Here is a 25,495-nt window from a genome sequence, read left to right on the forward strand (position 1 = left end):
TAACTATAAGCTTTATTTAAGGAAAGTTTTAAGCCTACTCTTAAATGTAGAGAGGGTGTCTGCACCCTGGACCGAACCTGGAAGATGGTTCCACAGGAGAGGAGCCTGATAGCTGAAGACTCTGCCTCCCATTCTACTTTTGGTGACTATAGGAACCACCAGTAAGCCTGCATTCTGGGAGCACAGTGTTCTAGTGGGACAATAGGGTACTATGAGCTCTTCAAGATATGATGATACCTGACCATTAAGAGCTTTGTAGGTGAGGAGAAGGATTTTAAATTCAATTCTGGATTTTACTGGAAGCCGATGCAGTGAAGCTAAGATGGGAGAAATATGATCTCTTTTTCTAGTTTTTGTCAGTACACGCGCAGCTGCGTTCTGGACCAGCAGGAGAGTCTTTAGAGACTTGTTGGGGCAGCCTGATAATGATGAGTTGCAATAATCCAGCCTAGAACTAACAAATGTGTGGACTATTTTTTCTGCAAAAGGATGTGCCTGATTTTTGCAATATCATGTAGGTGAAAAAAGGCAGACCTTGAAATTTGTTTTATGTGGGAGTTAAAGGATATGTCCTGATCAAAGATAACTCCAGATTCCTTACAATGGCGCTGGAGGCCAGGGTAATGCCATCTAGATTAGCTATATCATTAGATAATTTGTTTCTAAGGTGTTTAGGGCCAAGCACAATAACTTCACTTTTGTCTGAGTTTAGTAGCAGAAAATTGCAGGTCATCCAGGTCTTATTGTCCTATATGGTTTCATCTGGCTTCATTTTCATTCAAAAACAGAGCTAAAAGAGAGTGAATATTGGACTTCTATTCACCAGGTGGACAGTATTACTTTAATTAACATACAAATAAAAGCTTGTGTATAGCCATGCCAGTGGTTCTGTGAGGTTGTACGCTGGCATCGTGGTGCTTTGAGCTAAATGCTAGCATCAGCTAGCTAACATACTCACAGGGACAATGCCAAGATACTGATGTTTAGCAGGTATAATATTTACCATGTTCACCATCTTAGTTTAGCATGCTAACTTTAGAACTAAACACAAAGTACAGCTGAGGCTGATGGGAATGTCATTTAGCTTTGCATGTTATTTGGTCATAAACCAAATTATTGGGCACATTTTGACCTGATGATGGTGCTAGATGAAAAGTAAAGAGATCACACAAAGTTTTTGGTACAGACATTCATTAACCCTGAGGGTGGCATGAATGTCCAGACCAAATGTTATAGTAATCCATTCAGTTGTAAAGATATTTTAGGCAAAACCAAAACATCTAGGTGCTAGGGGAAAAGGTCAGGGGATCACCAAAGTATCTGACTTTCCATACAAGATGTTATGTCAATCTATTGAATATTCGTGTGTGTGTGTGTGTGTGTGTGTGTGTGTGTGTGTGTGTGTGTGTGTTGCTTGCTGCTCCTCTCCAGCCTGTGCACCGCCCGTCACGCTCTCTCAGCTCTGCCCAGCTAGTTCACTCCTGCAGCAATGTACAAGCCTTCATAATCTGTAATATTGTGTTGATGAAGGGCCATGGCAAGGTAGGAAGCACACACCACCATCAATTTGAATTGTCTCTCGTGAGCTAAGGTTGTAGCAGGTCTTTTGTTCCTCTAAAACCTGACAGTCGCAGTTTTATCACAGACCATAATAACAACTGGACTATAAGTCAATATTTACAGTAACTTTTGAAAAACTACTGTCTCTGCACTAAGAGAGGTCACTTTACACACACTTTAAGTATCTTCATCCTGTTAATACTGTGTACACCAAACCACCTGATTCCATTGCTCAAGAGCAATTTTGTATTTATTTATTGCAACTTAATTGTCAACTGGGTCACTTGTGATTCAACAATAAACATTGTTGTTATTATTTATACTGTATATGGTGTGTACAGTACCTCTGTTTTTATTGTCATGCCTTATATTGCATTTAGTAGGTGCTTATAATGTATAAAACTCTACTTTGACAAATTAATCTTAAAGCAAGTTTTGGTTAACTTCTCTTGTCTATATACTGTGAATAACACACCAAAATGTTAAACTGTTCCTTTGATTATGATCATGATTACAATGATGATTGCGACAATATATGTGATAACATTCATTGTCACCGTTGTTTGATGACAGTTTAACTAACGATACTAGCATTGGATGATGAGTGATGATTTGTGCTGCTGTTCCAGGGTCTGGGCTTCAGTATAGTGGGTGGGAGGGACAGCATGTACGGACCAATGGGGATATATGTCAAGACCATTTTCCCTGGAGGGGCAGCAGCTGCTGATGGAAGGCTGCAGGAGGGTGAGGGAAACACACATGCACGCACACACACACATACACACACACACACACACACACACACTTTATGAGTGTTAAAGTAATCTAATCTCTGCCACTGTGAATAAGACCATGTGTTACTGATTGGTTACCTATTTCCAGTTCTAAAAGACACACACTGCAAAAATACTCCAACTATCAAATCTGCAAAGGAAATAGTTAAAAGAACAGTAATGACCACAGCCCTACACATGACTATTAGAATGCAGTCAGTCAGACAGATTTGAAAAAATCTGAAACTATCCCTTTTAGGTTTTTAATTTTTTTTGTAGCTGCTTGATATGATGATGTCTTTCGTGGAAAACGTGATCTGGGTCACATAAATTTTTACAGTTAGTAGTAATTAAGCTGTGCCTCAATAACATTTTATGTACCAGCCATGTTCAGAGTATGTAGTTCATTCACACTGAAAAAATACAATATGAAGTAAATTTAAAGATGTACAGTAAATATACTTCTTAACCCAGCTGAATCATGTTTTTGCTGACCTCCAGTGGTTAAACTTCTGATGTTGCTGCTGATGTAGAAGTGTACTCCAGTGTGTGAACTCCACCCGAGATGTTGGGTGTGTTTACAGATGAAACAGTCCTAAAACTTTCAACCAGACAGGGCAGTGAAGCACTGCAGATGAACCATGTCACTGTTGTCCCACAATAATATGATATTTACTTTAAAATCACATGGTAAAATGTAAATGCAAATCATCCCTTTGAGTCAAAGGGCTATTTAGAGCTTTACTGGAACAAACTGTATACGTTCCATCAAGATTTTGGTAAAATTAAATTTAAAACATACAATTTAGTTTCACTCATTAAGATATGGGAAGTGTCAGGCATGATACTTCCATATTAGTGTTATATACAGATATAATAGTCTAATGATGTGATCTCATGCCCTATGTGTGTCTCTGTGTCTGTAGGTGATGAGATACTGGAGCTGAATGGAGAGTCACTGCATGGTCTGAGTCATGATGAAGCCTTGCACAAGTTCAAAGTAAGGCAACCGCATTATGATACTGAACAACAGATATGAACTGGAAAGGGGCTTTCAGTAGTTTTACTTATTCAGTCAGGCATTAAATTCTGTCCTTGTTTTTGATGGTATCAATGGTATTTTGGTATTCGGACACATTCTGTAAAGCACCCTGATGAAGGCATTGTCCTACACATGCTTGTTGAATAGATAGAAGACAATTCTAGTGAGTCATTTAGTTTAACCAAGTTGTTTTCTCACATTTGGTTCTTTATTATTTGAGCACCTTGTAATCTGGTGAAGTAGCAATAATACACACTTCCTAAAAGCCTTTTTTAAGTGTCACAGGTCCCAAGCAAAAGGGTCAATCTGTCTATTTTGACCGTAGGAGGTACCAGCTATGAGTCAATTAACTTTAGAACTGAAAACTGAATAACTGAAAAAGATCAATTTAGTATTCAAATGTATCTTATTTTAAATAATAAAGGGTCTCTGTTCATTAGATAGACAAAAGGGCCACTCGAGATTCTTTTTTTACAACAATATGTATAAAATGTTCAATGAAATACCAGAAAAATAAGAACAACTGTACAATCTAATGTCATACAATACAACAGCCCTGGAATCCATCCTGCCTGAAACAGATTATATTCAGTTTTTGTTGAGTGTTGGAGATAACTGATGTATTTCTCTGATCATTGAGAGGCTGAACTGCCTTATTAGAAAGATGTTTCTAATATTTTGTCCACAGTGTGGTAAAAATATCAGAAAATGTACATGTGCTCTCTGCAGACATTTTGCATTTCAAGCATGTTGAGTCATAAGAGCTTTTCAAGCAACGTAAACAAGTTGAAATGTTCATTTACTGGTGAGATATTGTATGGGAGTAACAGTTGAAACACTGAAAGGTTTTGACATATCAGTTGAAAGAGTTGTGTTGGCAGGTAAAATGTAAGTGATGAAAGCAGTTGATACATCTGTTGAAGGTTAACCACTGCAATGAGAGAAGTTTCAGTTGATGAGAAACTGCTGAAAACAGTTCATTTAAAGAGTATGAGATGAAAACAGTTGAACTGTCAGTTGAGTAGTAGAAGAAGAAAGCTGTTTAAATGTCAGTTTACATGTAATAAGTGAAAGCAGTGGAATGTTTAGTTAAAGGTGTCCTGTAGAGTTTCCTTGCAAAAAAACTCAAGTTCTGTTTATTATGTGTATCCGTGAGGTCTAACAAATGTGTCAAATACATTTCCTTCCTGTTAAAACATTTGGAAAGGTGATTTTTCTGAAAAGTTTGAATCCTGCTTTGTCTAAATCCATGTGTAGACTAGCTTGCAGTATTCTTTTTTTCTGCCTTTGTTGGAAACAAACTACAGCCACCTGTAGATCAGTGGAATAGTGTGAAACCACTGGCAGGACTATGTATCACCTGATCTGTGTACATGTGAGCGTGCATGTGTGTCATTGTGCTCATGCATGAGACAAACAAACACATACCCACTCATAAAAAAGGCCCTAATCAAGTTTTATACTCTTTATTTTTCATTTGTGGTTAGCTCTGTTGCTGTTCCAACAACAGCAACAGAGCAGTCAGTAAGGGCCCACCGCTCATATTATTTGCTTGGGGCCCCTACATGTTAATCCTGTCCCGATTACATCTTCAGCAAAGGGTCAACCCTTTTTTTTTTGTCTTTTGAAATGTCTTGCAGCAAATCAAAAAGGGCCTATTGACTCTGGTGGTGAGGACCAGCCTGCGTGTGGGGGCCCTGTGTGGCCAGGCCCAGGTAGCTCAGCTGTGCAGGTCGCGCTCCCTCAGCTCCACTACAGGCATGGCCAGGGTCAGTGCTGACATGGGAGACTACAACTACCTGAACAACACTTGCAGCAACTCACTGAGCATCCCGGGTCAGCCTGCTAAACCCAGGGATCGCATTATGATGGAAATCATTCTGCAGAAAGGTCAGCCATGGGTGACATTATACACATTATAGTTATTGATGATGATATTGATGTTTTTGCTATTTTGTCAAAGATACCAAAAGTTAGTGGTTAGAGTTTCTCTAATGGGAAGAGTTGCTTGCTTTTCTTAGTTTCATATGATTATTAATGGAATATTATGATGTCATTTAGTTGTTTTTTTTAACTGTTGACAAAATAAACTTTTTAAACGGTTATTCCAGCACATTTGCTGATTCACAAGAGAGATTAAGAAATTGTCAGAATGGAAGCAGCAGAGGCCAAGGTATCGACATTTAATTCCTGGAGTGAGTCAAGCTCCAAAGAAGCTGAATCTTAGGCCGTATTCAGACCAAATCAGGTGGTGCGGCATTCAGCTGCACGGTTGAGCAGAGGTGTGGGGGGGTTGTGGGTGTGTTTATTTGTGCTCTAGAATGTAAGCTCTGTGGAACAATCAGAAAATAACGTTTTATTGATCTGATTCACTGGCTTTCTCGCTACCAGTGCTCCCTCTCTTCATCTACTCTCTAGCTCGCTCGACCACAGCTGCTCTCTCTCTTTCTCTCTGTCTCACCAGTGCTCTTTCTCTCTCTCTTTCTCCCTCATCTTTTTTAAAATGAGTCAAGAAGCTGACAGTAAAGTCTAACTTTACTTTTAACATTATCATATGAAGAGAAATGTCCTCTCCTTATCCTAGTAATGTCTTTATGCTCCCTCATGGCAGACTTTACAACTCTGATCAGTCTGATCTCTGGGTGTGATTGGCCACCACAGCCTTCAGCCGCAGTGACGTCAGGTTGTGTTTCTCCAAAAGTTGACTCTGGCTCAATTTTCCAGCTGCAGTCCAGTGCGGCACCGCAGCGGCCAAAACAGCCATGGCCAAGCTGCACTACCCCCATTCAAATGAATGGGAGGACTGGCATTTTCACCGCACCGCCTGATTTGGTCTGAATACGGCCTCACACTTCCCATAATGCAACCAATAGCATCTTTTGGTTACAAAACACCCACCTCTTTCAAACAACAATAACACAGACTCTGTGTTCTATAAATTTATAGTTTCTGAGCCATGATACATCAGTCTTCATCAGATCTGTGATCTGTGATTTTTCACCTAACATGTCACATTACATTAACACAACTTGTATTACTATTATTATTATTCATCAACATCATTATTCATCTCTTCTCACTTAGAATACACCTAACATAGTTTTCATTGTAAATTTCTTTCTTTTTTATATTATTTAGGATTACTTAATTTTGTGTATATTTTGACTGCTAAGCACCATAATAGTTAGGGAGTTCTCCTGCTCTGCACTATGGCACTGCAGATGGACTCAGCGATTACCTTCAGCACTTGGTCGTGGCACCAACGATAGCAATCGTCTCTTAGTGCTTTAGGACAGCTGCTGAGAATGTGTTCCAGTGTTCCTCTTCCTTGGCACAAGTGACATTTTGGTGCTTCGACCTTGCCCCAACAAAAGAGGTTAGATGGGCTGGGCAGAACATCATACACAGACTGGATGAGAAAGTTGATGCGGAAGGGTTCGGCCCTCCTCAACTTGGACCATGAGATCTTGTGGTCCATCACCTGTTCCCATCTTGTCAATGCACCCTTTTCCTGCATCCCCACCATCTGGCTTGCATGCAGCTCCTTAACCCCGGGTCTCACTTTCTTCTGGACAAGGTCTCGACTCTCTTTGCCCTTGGCTTTGTTGTAGTGGGTTGTTGGAGTGCTGCCTAAACTTCAGGCCCCACGGGTTTTTGCCACCACGACACCAAGTCAAATTCTGTGTATGTGCAAACCTATGTGGCAATAAATGACATTTATGTATTAAATCACTCAAGTTCCCTTTTAAGACATAACTTTGGTCACTTGTTGGTCATTTGTCATTATCTTTTATATTTATAGACTACATGATTGATTGCTCAATCAATAATGAAAAGTTAGTTTCTAAAACACAGTTTCTTTCTCTCTGTTGTGGTTTACTGTGGTGCAAATGCTAAATCTATTTTTAAGAGAAATCATTTTGATCATCATAATAAAACTTCATATGCATGTGTAATTTTTCAGAGGCTGGTGTTGGTCTGGGCATTGGACTGTGTTGTGTTCCTTCTGGTGATGGATGCCCTGGGATCTACATCCATACCCTCTCCCCTGGATCTGTAGCACACATGGATGGTAGACTCAGGTAAGGGCTGGATACATGCCAAGATGTTCTAAATGGAACCAAGAGGTCAAACACAGGTCAGTTAGTAAAAAACAGGTACTGTTAGGTACATGTTGATATGATGTGGACAAGAGCACACTCATCTACCTGGGTGACATTACCAACTCACTGATTTTATTTGAATTATCTGAGTTGAACTATGGATTGAATAAAGAAAATAAGTACTCTAGTATATGACAACCATTTTACACAGTTGACAGAGTTTTAAGGAAGCACCAATTTTATTGGAGACCATTTAAAAGTCATATAACCAGATCTTTGGCTGACAGTGTATATACACATGAATATGTGCATACACATTTATATGCACTGTGCATGTACACATGTTTCTCCTCTAAATGTTGTTTTTTCTCTCTTTCCAACCCTTTTACCTGAACTCTCCCTCCCTACCTTTAGGTGTGGGGATGAGATCATGGAGATCAACGACACTGTGGTTTACAACATGGCGCTGAATGATGTCTATACAGTCCTGAGCCAGTGCACACCAGGTCCAGTCCAGGTCATCATCAGTCGACACCCTGACCCCAAAGTATGCCACACCTCCACTTCATTTAATTTAACCATCACTAATACTATGCTCACATTTACAGGCAGATTTATAGGCTTACAAAGCAAAACCACTACTCTCTCAGCTGTAATGTTGCCTCATGAGTTCAAATGTGGGCTTCTGTGCTGTTAGCATGGACTCTCTTTGGTTTCCAACTTGGCGCCCTGGCTTTTGTCCAAACTCCAACAGCTTGTAGACTCTTAACTTGCCTGTGTGTAAACATGAGTATGGGTGTCTTAGTCTTTGTATATCTTAGCTCTTTGACAGTGGTGACCTTTTTCCCTCAAAAAGTTTCCAGGACATCTTCCCAGTGCATGCTTGGATAGGTTGCAGACCCACTTGTGAAGCTGAGAGGAAAAGTGAATGATGATGTCACCAACAGGCAGTAATTGCTTGTGATGACTGGTATTGTATTGTATTTATTTATCGGGACAGTGTACAGTTTTTAACATTAAAGATGCACTGCACCAGAGTTAGCGCAAAGCTAATTTATATCTGCAGTCCTCCACAATCAAAACATACTACAACACAACAACAAACAGTACAAAGCAAAAAACACACAGAACACATTATACAAAATACAAAATACAAAGCCACACACAATAGTACATCACATACACCCACAATGTCAACTGGACATTAATAATGTAATTGCCCTCTGGCAAGCTATGTAACACGAGTGGAGCAGCTCAGTGGCCATAATTGGAGGTTTATGGTTGTAGTAGTGACCTGTTCAGGCTAAATTAGGTTTTAAGCAAAACTAAGAGTCTACAGCCATGCTAGCAGCTCTGTAGGGCTGTACTTATTCACAGTGGTGCTTTGAGCTGCAAATTAGCAACAAGCACTAATGCTTAAGTACAGCTGTAGCTGATGGGAATGTTATTAGTTTTGCAGGTATTTGGTCATTAACCGAAGTAATTATATAAATTGAAATTTTGACCTGATGGTGACATTAGATGAAAAGTTACAGGATGACAGAATATGAGAGTGAAAGAGGAGGAGAGGGTTAGGTTGATATTTATGGGATTACTGGAAGGGGTGTGGTTGAGGTGTGGTCCTGCTCCTGAAACTTTGCTAGATAAGCTTCAATTTTAAAAAATGATCCAAATTGATGCAGCACAAACAGAGATATCCTCCTTTCCGATTCAACACATTCTTCTTCCTTGTAAAAATCTAATGCCTACATTGCCCACAATGCTACTCAACCACTAACAGTTTGATTGGAGATTCAGGTGTGTGATGCTAGTTAGCAGCTAATGTATCCTGGAGCTGCTAGCCTCCAGCAGAGATGAGGAGTGGGCTACAGAGGCTTACTAACCTCACTTCTTTCTAACTCCACACCCCCAGATTCTTTTACTTTTCAAACTTGTAGTCTTTAGACTTGGACTAGCAACCAAAAAATCTGTAAAATCTCACAGATGATTTGTTTTTCGTTTAAAATTTTAAGTTCACATTCAAAATCTTGTTCAGTTTCAGTTCAGTTTTTAATGTTTTCTCTCTACATGAAATGCCAAATTACTTTTATTTTAATGTATTCATGAGTATATATGAAGGCATATTTTTAATATTTTGTGTCAAATAATACTAGTATCAGCCTTAGAAAACCAACTTAATTGCAATTTGTGTAAAAGTTTAGAATGTGAACTGTTAGTAAATGTGACCAGCTGATTGGCAGTCCTCTGTCTAAGAAGAAGTCCTCAGTAGAAAGGAAGACCTTTATTTGCTATCTGCTGTCTTTGATTTCCAGTTTCTTACACTGTATCTAGCATGTGATTGGTTGCTGGTTTGCCTCTCAACTAAAACACTTACTCTGTCCTCTGCACCCATCATCTGTGAAGTACCACATGGTTCATTTTAGGCCCTGACTTATTCTGTTCACATATGCTGCTACTCGGGTATATTTTTTTAAAAAAAACATTCTGGGTTTTTTTCTATCACTGTAGGCAGTTATGTTCCATGACACAAACCCTGCCTGTTCAAAGATAAAGTTGTCCATTATTCTATAGTTCTCTTATTAACAAATCCAATGAAAAGACCAAATCTAACAATGTGTTCGTCCATCTCTCAATACTTTCTGACTTCCCTACCCTGTCCCCCCGTGGCTCTCAGCTCCAAGCCCATTGGTTCCTTATGAAGATACACATCTTCAAAAACAGCTCACAAATAAATGGTCATAATAGAGTATGACCTTTAAAAAAGGCTCAGCAATTGGTCAGTAATGGTCAATGTAGTTTCTAGCAAATGTTACTCAAAGAGGAGGAAATAGTGCTTTTTTAAAGGACTATTTTCTGTAGCAGATGAATCCACATTTGTTGCTCTAGTGCGTATTTCTGGCAGCAGGATGGTGGGTGTGGGATTGAGTCAAAATAAATTGCAGTGTGTGTGTTCATGGTAATGAAGGATTATGACACACAGTGCAATAGTGTGACTCACTGATGTGTTTTTAATATCTTTGAAACATTTGTGAGTTGCCCTAAGCATCATTTGGTTTTCATTCTCCTGAGTTACAGTATACAACAATAGCTAATGAATGCACTGTAATGTTCATATTCCCATCTTCTTCACTCTGTATGTCACAGGTATCAGAGCATCAGCTGAACGATGCAATAGCTCAAGCTGTGGAAAACAGCAAACTGAGAAAGGACAAGAGCCAGTGGAGTATTGATGGTAAAATATTCATTTTTTCCTCATATATTCATTCTTGTTCAGGGCCATGGATGTTCTGGAACTTCCAGCACTTTCCCCACAGAGCTTGCATGTGCCACCAAAAAAAATATTGAGTTTCTTGTTTTGATAAGGTTCTTTACATGTCACCAAGATAACAATTTTTCTTATTATTACTTTATTCCACATTATTTGGTTAAAAAAACTTTAACAACATAAAACTCTATCTCTATAATCTTGCAAGTTATTTCACAAAATCGACAGATTTAAAAATCAATCAAAGCATGTGCTCGGTCTGTGGTCCAGGGGGGTTGAGATACTTGGCACTGGGCACACTACATTCATCGAAACATAAAAAGTCTATTCAGCTTCAGAGAGGTACAGCATGTGGTCAGGAAGGGTAATCAGGTCATCACTGCTGATAGACAGACAGAGGGAAGCTGTGCTCAGTGCTGATGACAGTGAGGATGTGCACTGAATTTAAGAGCACTGTCATTCCTTTTTTTTAAATTTTGATTAAACCTGTCTACTGCACAGATAAATTATACACAAAAACAAAAAAAGTAAATACTCAGTCTGTCATAATATACAAAGTCCTGTCTGTTGACATTCCAGCCAGCCTCCCAGCTCTCCTGGATATTCTGTTTGTCACTTACACTGACATCCCCACCACATCAGAATACAGTAGTTCCAAACATTGCATATAACAAGCATTACAATGCATGATCCACATGATCCATATCAGCTTGTCATTGAAGGTAGATATTTATGGTGATCCAAACATTCATCTCTTCCTGTTGATAATTAATATTGAAAAATAGCTCAAAGTACTATATATGCTGATGCGGAGGGGCGTCTGATTAGAACTGGCACAGTCATTGTTTCTTTGTTGAGGGGTTAAATCACAGACTTGCTCATTTCCATTTGAACTGCTCCTTTATTTTCACCACATTTGAAGGTGTACAAGGAAAGGTGGGTATATGTGTGGTTCTGAAATAAATATAAATGAAATATACAGAGTATGAAACAACAGTGAATTATAATATGCCGATGCATATGTTATGGATGACATTATTACAACAACTTATCAGCCAAAGTGAAGAAAGTTAGCCTAGTGCAAGGAATAGTTCAACCAAAACTGTCAAAATAATATGAAAAATACGACAATGATACGTCATTTGACACATCAGAACAAGATAAAGTGTCAAAGTGAGAAACTTTTCATGTTATTAAAATGATCATGATGGGTGCAATATGCTGCCACAGAATTTATAGCTCTGACATTGTATACTGTAAAAACTCCTGATTTCAAAATGCTTAAAATAGTACTACAGTTTATGAGTTCTATACCTGATGCAGAAGTGTTTTAAAGCCCCTTTTACTCCCATTACATCTATAACTGAGCTAATACATCAGGATCAATTCATTTTCATATGATTATAAAGTCATTCAAAAATCACCCCAATCAGCATCCACGCTTACAGCAACACACATTTTCTTCAGGGAAGCTTCTCTAGCTTTTTTTTTAATTATATTTGATGCTATGGCTTTATTATATTTCTGTAATCATTATTAATGTGCTGCAGGGCTGCGTCGACTGGACTCATGCTCTCACAGCCGGCAGAGATGCGAGCGTTGTCTAGAGCGGAGTTTCAGTCAGCTGACGGTTCAACGAGCTCAGAAGACCATGACCCGCTCCTGCAGTGACAACACCAACAGCCACCACCACAACCGCTGCCTCACCATCCACAACCTCCACAACACGCACCATAACCCATCATCCCGCGTCCACAGCCTGGATACACCCAAGGTAAGCAAAACCAGCAGAGGATGGTCATGTATGTTTTTGTACATTTTTATCTATTTGTTTTTTTCTGCAGTGTGTCAAAATGTTGATGAATGAGTTTCTAAATTGGGAAAAAAAGTATTAGTTTGTGTCTGATCTGATCTTGCCCGTCCTCTGTAGGCTATGACAGAGACATGGTCTGACAACAGACTGTCGGTGCCTGTGTATCCTGATGAAGACTATAATGTTCCATACAACTCTGCTGCTGCCAACCTGTCCAGTCAGCAGGCCCTGGATCTGGCCTACAGGAGCAACAAGGTACCTCATCCTCCAATGATCCATTGTTTCTGTTTCATGTTCACATTGACTTATTACTAACTAACTAACAGAAGGACAATCATATGGACTGACAGGTAACTCATCCACTGGATAGTTTTGGTGATGCCATCCTGTATCATCAGCACTACCTGAACCCATGTGGGAAATCAAATGAATGTGTTTATTTATCTTCTCTGCCATCACAAAGAAATTATTAGTCCAGATAGCAGCTGGACCTCATATGACATAAATAATAATGCTAAAAATCAATATCTATTCTCACAGTCTTGTTGCTTTGCTTTCACACCACAAACAAACCGCTGCAGAGTTGTTTGCTTGGAACCTTTTCCAGCAGACTCCTTCATGTGTGTTTCTTTATGCTGCAGACATTCAGTTCAACTTCATCCTTACGATGCTAAGGGCTGTGATCTGGTCCTATATGTGTTAAGCATCTCACACATATTGGGTCCTACTTAAAGCATTTAAAGCTTTTATCCCAGGAAAGTCATTCTCTTCCTGTGTCTAAAGAGAAAGCTGCTAAGAACATAACTATCAACAGCAACACAAGCATGAGTGAGACAGAAATGACTCAAGTGTCCTGTAGTGTGCTTCGGTAAAGCTGCTGTGGTCAGAGCAGTGAAGAGTACAAGAAGACTAATCATCCAACCCTGTTACAAAACCATGTTCTTGTCCAACTCATTTGCATCAGTAATATGATCTCTGGGAAACACAATGCTGCCAAGATTGTGTTTTCTTCTCCACATAAAAAGCTTGGTGTAACATGTTCTAACATACTGTATGACTGTATCTCCGTGGTAGATGATTCTCTGCTTTCAGCACATCCTCAAATATGTGAATAGGCTCACTGTGTTCATAAAGCAGCTAAATAAAGTACAATGTTCCGCTGTATATTCATATGACAGACACGTTTCATGTGTTTTACCCAAGTTCATGCAAAGTTTAATGGCAACATCAACTATATAACATCTATTGGACATCTGACGTTCATAAAGACAATAAATTACCACCAGTCCCCCCTGACTCATGGGACATGTGCCAGTAAATGTGAATATATTGTATATATGCTGTTGTATGTTTCCAAGTTAACACAGCTTAATGTACACATGCAATCATTTCAACGCATTCCAGAGTTAAAATATGATTCAGCATAAAGCTGTAAAAGTCTGAAACTAAACCATAAGCAGAGCTTTTTTGAGGTCCAAGTCAAGTCACAAGTCTTCAAAAGCAACTGACAAGTAAGTCTGTAAGTTGTTCAGATCAGGAACGCTGAGAGAGAAACCTCAATGACACAGAATTTAAATGTTTTACTTTTTTGGATGTTTTTTTTTGTTTTTGCCACATTCTCTATGAACTGCAATCACATAATCCTTCATCAAACATTAAATACAGTTTTAGTCAACACTGTTGATACCTCTGACAGAGCTGTGTGTGTGTGTGTGTGTGTGTGTGTGTGTAGTCCACCTCCAGGCTACGTGCTGCTCCACGTCGGTACTGCTGGCCTCAGGATGTGACCAGTGAGGAAGGTTATAACGGAGACTCCAGCAGCTCCAGCAGAGGATCCCCAGTCAGAGACGATGGACTGGAACCTTCATCACACTCCAGCTGCCAGGTATTCAGCTGCTCAGCAACTACCACTACAGAGGGAATGTTTATTGTTAAAGAAGCCATAAAAAACATTCACTTTTTTGACATGGTGAACTTTTTGCACATTTGCTTTTATTTTTTAATTGCTCTTGATGAAATAAAGCTAAAGCACTGAGGTATTGTTTAGTGCACAAATTCAAAAAAAAAAAAAAATTTCTTTGACTACTCCTCAGGTTGCAATAGAGCCACCGTCATCATAATGATTCACTATCATTACCCATAACTTCATGAAGCACAGATCTGTGGTGTTTTTTTCTGTATACAAATAGTTATGTTTACATGGAGAGTTTCTCATCAAAATAGTAGCATACCAATACACTAACAATAAAATGTTGGATGCAAAAATATTCATTCCGTTTGTTATCTTGGGCTGTAACCTATTCAGTAAGTCTTCAATGAGAAAACTTAACACCCCTTGAAAGTGGTGTTTTTCGCTGACCTCCAGTGGTTTAACTTCTCACCGTGCTGTAGTGATGTACAGGTGTACTCCGGGACCCATGACATCACTATTGGATGTGGTTACAGGTGCAACAGAGCACATTTCTGAATACATACTATTACACCCATCAGTGGTGCCACATGTGGTCAGATGTGAAAGAGGTTTGAAATTTTCCTCCAAAGAGGGCAGCAAAACACTGCTTTCATAGATGACCGACTGTTACTTTGCCAGGCTACAGCAACACAGCTGCACACTGTCTCTTTTGCTCTCTGCAACACATGACATGAAAGATGCAAGTAGGGCTGCAACTAACAATTATTTTCATTATCGGTTAATCTGTCAATTTATATCTCGATTAATCGATTGGCTATTTGGTCCATAAAATGTCAGAAAATGGTGAAAAATGTTGATCACTGTTTCCCAAAGCCTGAGATGACGTCCTCAAATGTCTTGTTCACCCAAAGATATTCAGTTTACTGTCACAGAGGACTTAAGAAACCAGAAAATATTCACATTTGAGAAGCTGAAACCAGAGAATTTAGACATTTCTTTCTTAAAAAATAACTCAAAATGATGAATCCATTATCAAAATAGTTGGTGATTAATGAAATAGTTGGCAACTAATCACTTAATCGAGTAAGTGTTGCAGCTCTAGATGGAAGGACTCAGACAACGAGCACAGTCAGAGAAAAAGAGGAATTTTGTAATAAATTACATATTGAAAATAATCAAACCTGAACCTGACCCCGGCCCAAATCTTTATGCAACAAAATGAACCTGACCTAAAACCCCATATTTTGGACTTCTGTGCCAAAATATGGAAGAAAAATCAATTAAAACTAAATCACAATCATCCTTCCATCACTACTGCAACTGATTTGATGTTCTGTAGTTTCTCATATTCAAAGTATTGACTTCCTCTGAGAAATGCTGCTCAGATGAGGCTAATATGGTCATCAAACAGTGTGTCAGTTCAGTTCCTGTATGAGGATGTAGAGAGTAGTGCTGAAACCAAAGAAGCCTGTCAACTGAATCTGCATCTCAGTCTGCGTTTTTCACTTCCACTTTAAGTTCCTCCTCTGTTACACATCAGAAGAGCAGGAGGCGGGGACTACTACCTGCTCACTGTCCTGTCTGAAAGTGCCAATCATGCTTGTACTAACTATGTTTCTCTAAGTGTGCTACTCATGCTTCTTCTGAAAAAGAACAACACTTAACAAGCTCCTTTCCTTCCACTGCCTGCAGTTCTTCAGCAGTATATACAAGGCATTGCGAAAGATCCTGAGGTTACTCTTAAGGAATGTATGTGAAGTGATGTGGCTTTCAGTGTGTCGCTAGTGAAAGCATGCTGGCTGCCTTCTGCTTTTTATGATACAACTTAGAGAGAATGAGGTGATTGTTTCAAGCACAGTAACTTTACAGTACAGTGTTTGACTTTTCTATTGGTATTTTTGGTACCACTTTTTAATAAGACCCCTTTATAGAGGGTTTAAAAGTTGTAATGGTTAATCTTTTAATGCTGCTTTAGGTCAGTTATAAGGCAATTTAGAAACATTTACACCTGTATACTTAATGGGTTATTGTAAGAGCAGCCCTTTTCCAGAGGCCAAACCAAAAATTGTTCATAATAATGGCTCATTACTGATTGAGTTAGTTAAATAAAGCCATTAGTTTCAACTTACATACGCTTCATAAAGGATGTTTTAATAGAAAGAGGTACTGCTTTAAAAAAAAAAAAAAAAGCAACACAATATTGATTTAATTGTGTGTGTCTGTGTGTTTGAGAGTTGTATGTTTACTATATGGCCACAAGAATGCAGACACATACTCTTGTGTACTTTTTGTGAGGGCTGTTACTTCCAATGAAGGTAAATATTAATGCAACAGCATGCAGTTAGATTTTAGACAACAGTGAGTTCGCAACTCTGTATTCTGCAGTTTCCTGTTTCAACATGAAACTGCTCTAAGGTTATAGTGGCTGAATGGGAGCAAATCTCTGCAGCCACTCCAACATCTGGCAGAAAGCCTGAAAGCAGAAGAGTGCAGGCTGTTACAGCTGCAGATGAATGCCCTAGGTGTCGGAATCACATGTTCAGCTGTCACATGAGTGTGATGTTCAGGTGTCCACATACTTTTTGCCATGTAGTGCATGCTTGTGCTTTTCTATGTTTGTATCAATGCTCATTATGCATCATGCATGCTTTGTGTGTGTGTGTGCATGTCAGTGTGAACATGTACGCCCTGTGCTTGTTGCCGGTTAGGTCGAGGGCCTTTTGCTGACTGAATTAAACAATGTGAATGCAGCAGCAGTGGCATGGAAGAGTGTTTGAGCGGAAGAAGGGTACATTATTGCACCTCTCTGTGGTTGCTGTTAGAGAAGCTATCGTGACACAATACTTCCTGTTTGTGTAGCAGGAAGGAGAACGAATAAGAGAACAGTCAGAGGGGAGCAGAGAAGATTTGACTGCAGCCTGCACCGAGGACAGATTACACACAGGTAGGACCACCTTACATTCAAGCACCTGAATGCTACTTCAGAAAGCTGGTTAATGAGACAGTTGTTCCAAATATATAAAGTGACAGGAATCTGAACCCAGAACCCAGTTTATGGTCATTAGTGTTCAAGTGGAAAGTAATTCATTTTCCGTTTCCTGTTTCAAACTGTGTTTTTATGTGTCAGTAAATAATACTTAATCAAAATATGATGATGGCGTTCAATGAGACAACAGCAATATTCCCTGCAACATCACCTGCTTTACACCAAAGGTTCAATTTTAAAAGTTAAAATTTAGTATAATTGATTTCACTAGCAATTTTACTACTTGTATACACAGCCTGTATATAAAGATGGACATAGTGAAGTGTGACATTGCCCGTTGGTTTCATTGGAGCCAGGGTGTTGCCTTTCACACTCTGGAAACATGGCCCGCTACCTCAGCCCCAAGCTAATGCTAGCTTACTGGGAACACCAAGCGCTGCACACTTGGGCTAACGTTAACTACTTTACCTAAACTGTGCTAACAGGGCAGGTATCGTAATCAAGTAACATTAAACTTAGTGAAATATTGCAACAATAGTCTGACTCAGTGCAAGTCCTGGAGCCGGGGAGAGCAGCAGGTGAGCCAACTGTCAAATATGGCTGTCAATCAACACCCACACAGCTGACATCAAAGGCACTATAAGTCTTCAATTCTTATTAACAGAGCAATAACTTCCAAAAGGACCACCAGCATACTTATTAGAGGGTCTGAAATTAGAGATTGAGATTGTAATAACTCTTTGAAAAAAAAGTATTAATAGGGAGAAGTTGAGGGTTTTTCAATAGGAGTCAGTTGGAACAACTAGTGGCCATCAGTGAAACTTTAAGGTACTTTTGCATTGGCTTCAACCTCAGCCTTAGTAGCTGCTGATTGGTTATATATAGTTGTCCTGAGATGTAAAATGAAGACCAACTGTGGTGACACATTTTTAAATATAGTATTGCCACATTTAGACTTCACACCTAAGGTGTTGTGTAGGAGTGGGCAATACTGCATGACTGACATCCTCTATCATATATTATTATATTGCCATATCAATATATATCATGAATACAATAAAGTATTAGAGTCATTTTTACGGTCAGGTAGAGCAGGTCACCCACTAATCACAGGGATGGTGGTTGGATCTTTGGCTTCTTCTGTCCACAAGTGTATTTGAGCAAGACAATGAGCCCTAGAATGGCTCCTGATGGTTAGGACAGTGCCTTGCATGGTGGCTCGCTGCCACTGAATGGGTGAATGAGAGACATGTTGTAAAGTGCTCTAAAAACACACTCCATATACCTTTCGTATAACAGCTCTGCTCACTTGCATTTAAATGGGGGGATACCTAAAATAAAATAGTATGGCAAAATCTCAGACATTATCTCACATTATTGTCATACATTTTGTATCTATATGTCTATTGTAGAAACACAAGTCAAACATTTGAATGTAAGCTATGGTTGCTAACTGTGTGTGTCTGATGTTTGGTGCTGGGCAGGTAGTGTACAGTGAGTTTATCAGAGCTTTTTCACTGAGAGGAGCAGACTGACGCTGTGGGTTGAAAAACCAAAACAATGAGCTAAAGGATGCTTAAATGCCTCATAGAGCTGAGAGAAACTGCAGAGTTGATGATAATTCTTTGTGGGTTCAAAAGTTTGGACACACTTCCATTCAAGTGAATAAAGTGTGTCCAAATTTTTGACTGGTACTGTATATGTATAGATATGTGAACTCAAAATGTTTGAGGCATGTGACCACCTTTAACTTCTCTACTTCCTCTGTGTGTGGACAGGTGAGTCATCAGCTGTGTTCTGCTCACAGCCAAAGAGAGGAGCTCTGAGAAGGCAGGCACGGATTGAGCAACATACCCAAGAACAGCTTCAGGATCCCTGGATCCGCCTTTCAGACAGCCCCCCCAAAGAGCCACCCGACATCCACCACAACCACCACCATCACCACCTCCACCACATACAGCCTACCACCATGAGTGATGAAGAGAACACCCCTGAGCTCAACGGCACTCAACAAGTGACTTCAGATCCTCCATCTGACCTGGCTCCTGAAACCAAATGTGAGACCTCCCCAGAATCAAAGAAGGGGCCCCCAGTGGCACCCAAGCCCGCCTGGTTTCGCCAGAGTCTGAGAAAAATTCGGAATGAGCAGGCCCAGAAGAAGATAGCTAAACCTGCTGAGCAGAGGCCCACTAGAAGCTTCGGAGTCAAATCTGCCTCGTCTGCAGCCAACCTGTCCATCAAACAGAAGATCCACTCTTTTGAGACTTTTTCCACTCCAGAGAGTCCAGAGAAGGGGGACAACAGAAGGCCTGTGGCCCCCTCCACCTCCCTTCCTCTGATGGAGAAAGAGTCTGGAAGTCAGAACTCCCCACTTGGAGAGTCTGGAAAGAGCAAAAATGAAATCCCCAAAGAGATCCAAGTGAGCCAGTCTGCATCTGCAGGGGAGACAGACAGCACACCCTCTGCTGTCACCTGCTCCACTCCTGAAGCTTATTCTCAAACAACAGCCACGTTCTCTGAAGCTGAACCATCCACCCAATCCCCCACAGATCCCCCACCTTCTGACACCACCAGCACTGATCCAGAGTCAGGGATAAATGATTCTCATTCAGCTCCAGTCCACAACAACATGGATGTCTCACCATCCGAACAGGAACCTGACCCACAAAGAGAGAATGTCAGCAGGTCCACAGAGTCAGAGGTTTTACCCTGTGCTGGTCTCACCTCTGTGACATCCAATCAGCCTGAAGGGGAAAGTCCTCCAGTGGGGACAGAAGGGGATGGAAGCCAGAGCCAAGGAAAACTATTCAGCCAGACCCAGAGTGCTCCTGCTTCCACAGACATTAACTCCCTAAGAGGCCTGGAGGGGGAGAGTTTAGGGAAAATCCTTGCCTTCAGTAACCAGGTATTCTACTAATCATGACAAAATGTCAACTTAAATATATTTAAGTATATATTAAACACAGTTTTATTGAAGTATGAACCATGGAAGCATACTTTAAACTGAAGTATGGATTAGTTTATATATGGATCGTGGGCTTCCATGGACCATGGCTGCAGGACCCCCGTGGTCCTGCTTGACACCCATGCCTGATATTATTATTATTAGTCATACTTCTATTATGGTTATGATTATGATTATGATTGTTTCTCTTAAAGAGTATGGTCTAGACCTGTGCTATGTGAAAAGTGCCCTGAGATAACTTCTGTTGTGATCTGGCCCTATATAAATAAAATTGAATTGAAATGAAATAGTAAAGCTCTTAAACCTAGATTTCGACACAGAGTCGCAAGATTAATTAATCATGCAGGCCCCACCTTAGTTGATATTGCATTTTAGTGATGCAAATTCTGATATTGTCAATAAATCGGATCTCCAAAAGCCTGGGGGGGGGGGGGGGGGGGGGGGGGGGGGGGGTTGGAGCTCTGGGGTAGCTAACCACTCTGCCCAGTTGGTTATCCAAACTTGGGTTCAGGGATGTAGTGGAGGGTAGATATGCAGTCCATAGTTCTCCCACTGTTTTATACAGATCCACACATATGGACAAATCCACATCTATACTTCTGCACATTTGAAATTTATCAAGGTGAATAGTTTCACACTTTCTCTACATGGCTTTCAACAAGAATGTAATTATCATTTTTGGCACATATACAGTATTTGGACACATGTACAGCATGCACTCACATTTTTTCCAATTACCAAATTCTTTTCTTTGCATTTATATATTTTTCTTCACATATTAATATTTTTTTCACTAACTTCATGACTGTCTACATTTCATATTTTGTCATATTTTATCCAGGCTGTTTGTCTCAATGCTGTATGTTTTTGTGTGGGATAAGGTACTGGGATACAATCACCTTATCTGTGTGTTCATTCACCTAAAATATGTGAACAGGGATGTCCTTCATTCCCAGGATTCAGTTTTACTAAAGTCCCCAGAGTTTACATCCCCTGGAACCTGATGTAGATTAGATAACTGCATGTGAATTTGAATAATTTCTGCTCTAGCTGTATGCTCTGTCCTCTGGCACTTGATGTTTTGCAGTATTTATTTGTGTTTGTTTTATTAATTACTGGTTTAATAGTATTAGTTTGTCTTATTAGATCAGTCTATCACTTTGGACTGAAATATCTCAACAAATGTTGGATGGATTGTCATGAAATTTTGTGCAAACATTCATGATCCCTACAGGATGAATCCTACTGACTATCAGCAAATACCTGCAAAACAAATGACATTCCCAACAGCATCCGTTGTACTTTGTGTTTTATGCTAAATAGCAAATGTTAGCATGCTAACATACTAAGATAAAGTGATGACCATGACAAACATTATACCTGCTAAACATCATGTTAACATTGTAACTGTGAGCATGTTAATATATCTTTATTGTTCACTGAGGTGGAAAATTTAGCCTGTCTGGCAGTTCATTAAAACATGAACACACAACAGATGAACCACAGGGTCAGCAGTCAATATAAAAATACATTTGTATACACGGTTTAACAAGTAGTTTCATTGTATTACTCCATTTAAATGTATTATTCTATTTTAATGTGTTGTTTTGTTCCAGGTATCACAAGCGTTGATGCGCTCCCTACCTATGTCCTCCTGCCATGGTAACCCTCGCTCCCAGAACCTCCAGGACCCTGCTGCTGAGGATTCTAAAAACCCTCAGGAGTGTGACTCCGCCCTGGACACCACCGACAGGGGATTCTCTGTCAGGTAAGACTTCCACACTGTATATAGAGATGAATGTAACTTATTCTTCTAGCAGAGACTATTCATCAGGAAGTGGGTTCAGGTTGAAAAAACATGCTTCCTGTTTCATCAGAAAAGCAGTAACGAGTTCTTCTTGTCACAACAGACAGTGAATACAGCAGAGTTAATCAGTGTGGACATATACAGATGGTCATCCTTCCTCTCTTTAAACACAGCTTGGCCACACTGAGGGAGTGTACCATTGAGCGAGCGGAGGGTGGAGCTCACGACGAGGCAGCAGTCACTTCTGCTTGCGCTCACTCTGTCATCTCAGCCATTCCGTCACAGGAAATAGAGAGGATGATCCAGGAAGTGAAAGCTCTGGATGAAGACACACTGAAGGTATAAAAAAAACTCACACATCCACCTTGTTTAGCCCAGTTTCACCAAATCAAGACATTTTTTGAAACAAGATATAAAACCATGGAGATTTTGATCATCACTAACACTCAACAAGGATGAAAAAACACAATTTCACATTCTCACATTGTATTTAAACAGTAGTTACACGTTAATTAAATAGCGATGTACGACAAGCAGATGACAGCAGAGACAAATTCCAACTTTTGAACATGTAATTGTCAGAGAAACAATAAAATTATATTTTTAATTCAGGGCTGTAGTCAGGATTTTTGAAATAATGAGGTCATGAGTTCACTCCCAACTATACTCCCCCCCCCCCCCCCCCCCCCCCCCCCCCCCCACTGACCAGCCACTAAAAGCAAAGTCTGTAAAATGTTTGAATTACTTCAGTTTCTCATATTTACATTCATTAAATATCCATTCATTCATTCATACATTGTTTTAATGCTTCTTCACTATGTCAGGAAAAATATTCTGAAGGGGGAAATGCTTAATGCTTTATTTATTTATTTTTTGTTGAGCTAAAAGTAGATTTAAATGTATTAAAACTACAAGATATGTGACTCTCCTCACTGACTCTGTTCAAAACTAAAATAAAAAGGCAGGGCAGCTTTATTTATAGAGCACATTTCATTACATGGAAACTCAATGTGCTTTACATTTAAAAAAAGACACATAAAAACATCAAGCATATGCAATGCAGTGGTAAAAAGAGAAAAGAGAGTAGATTAAAAACCAGCAGGAGTTTGAAAGTGAACTCTTTGTTGGAGGGGAAGATATTGAAGTGATTTAAACATTGGAGTGATGTGATGATGTTTTCTTGAAGAACACTGGCGGCTGAATTCTGTATGAGTTGAAGTCTTCCTATTGAATGTTTAGGTATTCCAGTGAAAAGAGCAAAAGGGGTTTATGCATTCATTCTCTTTAAAATGAATGCACAAACCCATTTCTTAGAATCTATTTGTTATATGAATCTTTTTTTACTTTTGATATGTTTCTCAGGTGATAGAATGATGATCTCGTAATATTTGATAAGAGATTTTGGAAGTTAAGGTTTCTGACCTGACTTACTGCACAGTCTTGTCCTAACAGTGAGGTTGCTTTGTGTTTGTGTATTTACACAAATGAAATACGACATGTTAGTCGCTGAGCTTTAGAGATGTTGTTTTTGAACTTTGAACAGAGCCAGGCTGCTTCCAGTCTTTATGCTAAGCTAGGCTAATTGTTTCCTGACGCTAGCTCTGTACTTAACACACAGACGTGAGGTGGACATCCATCTGAACATTTCACTCTACAATGAAATGTAGAAAGTGAATAAGTGTGTTTTTCATTATATTGAACTATTTATCTCTTTATGCCACAATTAAAATGCAAAGTTTTCCTGACTTTGTTGGTCCCACTTTTAAGAGGAACTAAATCCAGGTCACAAATGTTTTCATCAGTTCATAGACAGATGATTGATGGATTACGGTCACCACGTTCACTTGGTTGAACATGGTGTGGGTGTAAATCCGCTGCCACCTGGTGGTAGAAGACACTCTGGACATCTAATGAACCTACAGGGAATTCATCAATATAATGAATCCAATAGGCCTTCAGTAAATACTGTTAACCTCTATGTTTTATATTGTTAGCAGTGCTTCTCTATTGGATTCTGTTATATTGTACACGTCATACTGTTAGTTAGCTCGGAGGTCTGTAATTTGTGTGCTTTGTGCCACTTCTGTGCACTGCCGTGCGCATGTGCATGTGTGTGTATGTGTGTGTGTGGCCTAAGGAAAAGCGTCACGTCTGCAGGTCAAATGGAAATCTCAGTTACAGCTCAAATATGCGACCATGTGGGAGCCATCATGTGCTCAACATCTGCTGTGTATTAAGTGTCACACTGTGGTCCTTCTGTGAATACAGATGATCTGAAAACACACAGTGCCTCTGTTAAAAGATCAGTGCACTGTACCGCACATACACATTCTCACAGTCTCAGAAACGATCTGCAGGTGCTACACACCTTCAGTGTTCCTTTTACCTATGTGCTTGTTCCAATTATAAGGTCATATCATTTGTGAAATATACCTTATTGTTCCCCTGTCCTGTTATGTACAATATTAATCTTTCACCACTTACTGACACTACTCATCTACAATGATGTTAATCCTGAAATCAGGATCATTTAAGACCTGTAATGTCCAGGTGCAATCTTGTTTTTTCAGCAGACTGTGTGTGTTTTTCCCGTTCCTTCTGTTGTTTAGTATAATTATACTGTTGGTTTGGCCAGGATTTGGAAAAGAGGCTTTGGATCTCAAGTAAAAATGAATTCATCAGAATGACATATTCATTTTGGAAACTCCATGATGTTTTAATGAAAATAAGATGTTGTGGGTGTGAACAGTGCTCGGTGGCTCAACATGTGAACCTGAAGCCAGTCCGCAGAATTTTGAGCTGATCATAGAGGGAATAAATGAACTGCAGCGTTACTACCTTCTCTTTCTCTCACAGCAACTGTTGGACATCCATGTTGTGATTCTGCATAAAGAGGAAGGAGCTGGTCTGGGCTTCAGCATCGCTGGAGGATCTGACCTGGAGAGCAAAGCTACTACAGTAAGCAGCGTACCACACATTCAGACTGATCACATTCAAATAAAAGGTCAGGGGTCAAATTAGCATTTATTTTCCAAAGAAGGAAATGAATTTTGGTCAGAGGTGCAAAACATACACAGAAGCAGTAAAAAATACACAAAGTAAAACAGAGACAGGTGTTACCTAGCATGTTAACGATGGCTCTGTTCTATTCAAGTGTTCCAGGAAACCACAGTGACAGTGAACCACATAAACTGAATTCAGCCATCATTCATTTGTATTTACACCTGTTTTTTTTTTCCTACTGTCACATGTCAAAACGTCTGCTGTGA

The 25,495-nt window shown here is 39.7% G+C and overlaps 1 protein-coding gene across 2 annotated transcripts in view; it reads left to right on the forward strand.

Moving 5' to 3' along the window:
* The window catches only part of il16 (interleukin 16), a 54,972-nt gene that overhangs the window by 26,593 nt on the left and 2,884 nt on the right, over positions 1 to 25,495 (forward strand). The window contains exons 9-23 of one of the 2 annotated variants that reach the window (XM_044348140.1): positions 1,432 to 1,542; positions 2,190 to 2,304; positions 3,260 to 3,333; positions 5,016 to 5,265; positions 7,340 to 7,457; positions 7,893 to 8,025; positions 10,623 to 10,710; positions 12,294 to 12,517; positions 12,674 to 12,811; positions 14,289 to 14,441; positions 17,328 to 17,412; positions 19,233 to 20,359; positions 22,036 to 22,187; positions 22,400 to 22,565; positions 25,083 to 25,184. In XM_044348140.1, the coding sequence (XP_044204075.1) occupies positions 1,432 to 1,542; positions 2,190 to 2,304; positions 3,260 to 3,333; positions 5,016 to 5,265; positions 7,340 to 7,457; positions 7,893 to 8,025; positions 10,623 to 10,710; positions 12,294 to 12,517; positions 12,674 to 12,811; positions 14,289 to 14,441; positions 17,328 to 17,412; positions 19,233 to 20,359; positions 22,036 to 22,187; positions 22,400 to 22,565; positions 25,083 to 25,184 (3,036 nt within the window). The remainder of the gene's footprint in view (positions 1 to 1,431; positions 1,543 to 2,189; positions 2,305 to 3,259; positions 3,334 to 5,015; positions 5,266 to 7,339; positions 7,458 to 7,892; positions 8,026 to 10,622; positions 10,711 to 12,293; positions 12,518 to 12,673; positions 12,812 to 14,288; positions 14,442 to 17,327; positions 17,413 to 19,232; positions 20,360 to 22,035; positions 22,188 to 22,399; positions 22,566 to 25,082; positions 25,185 to 25,495) is intronic. The other variant, XM_044348230.1, reaches the window with a different exon arrangement.

Source organism: Thunnus albacares, chromosome 1 (genome assembly GCF_914725855.1).
Source record: "Thunnus albacares chromosome 1, fThuAlb1.1, whole genome shotgun sequence".
NCBI classification, from domain to species: Eukaryota; Metazoa; Chordata; class Actinopteri; order Scombriformes; family Scombridae; genus Thunnus; species Thunnus albacares.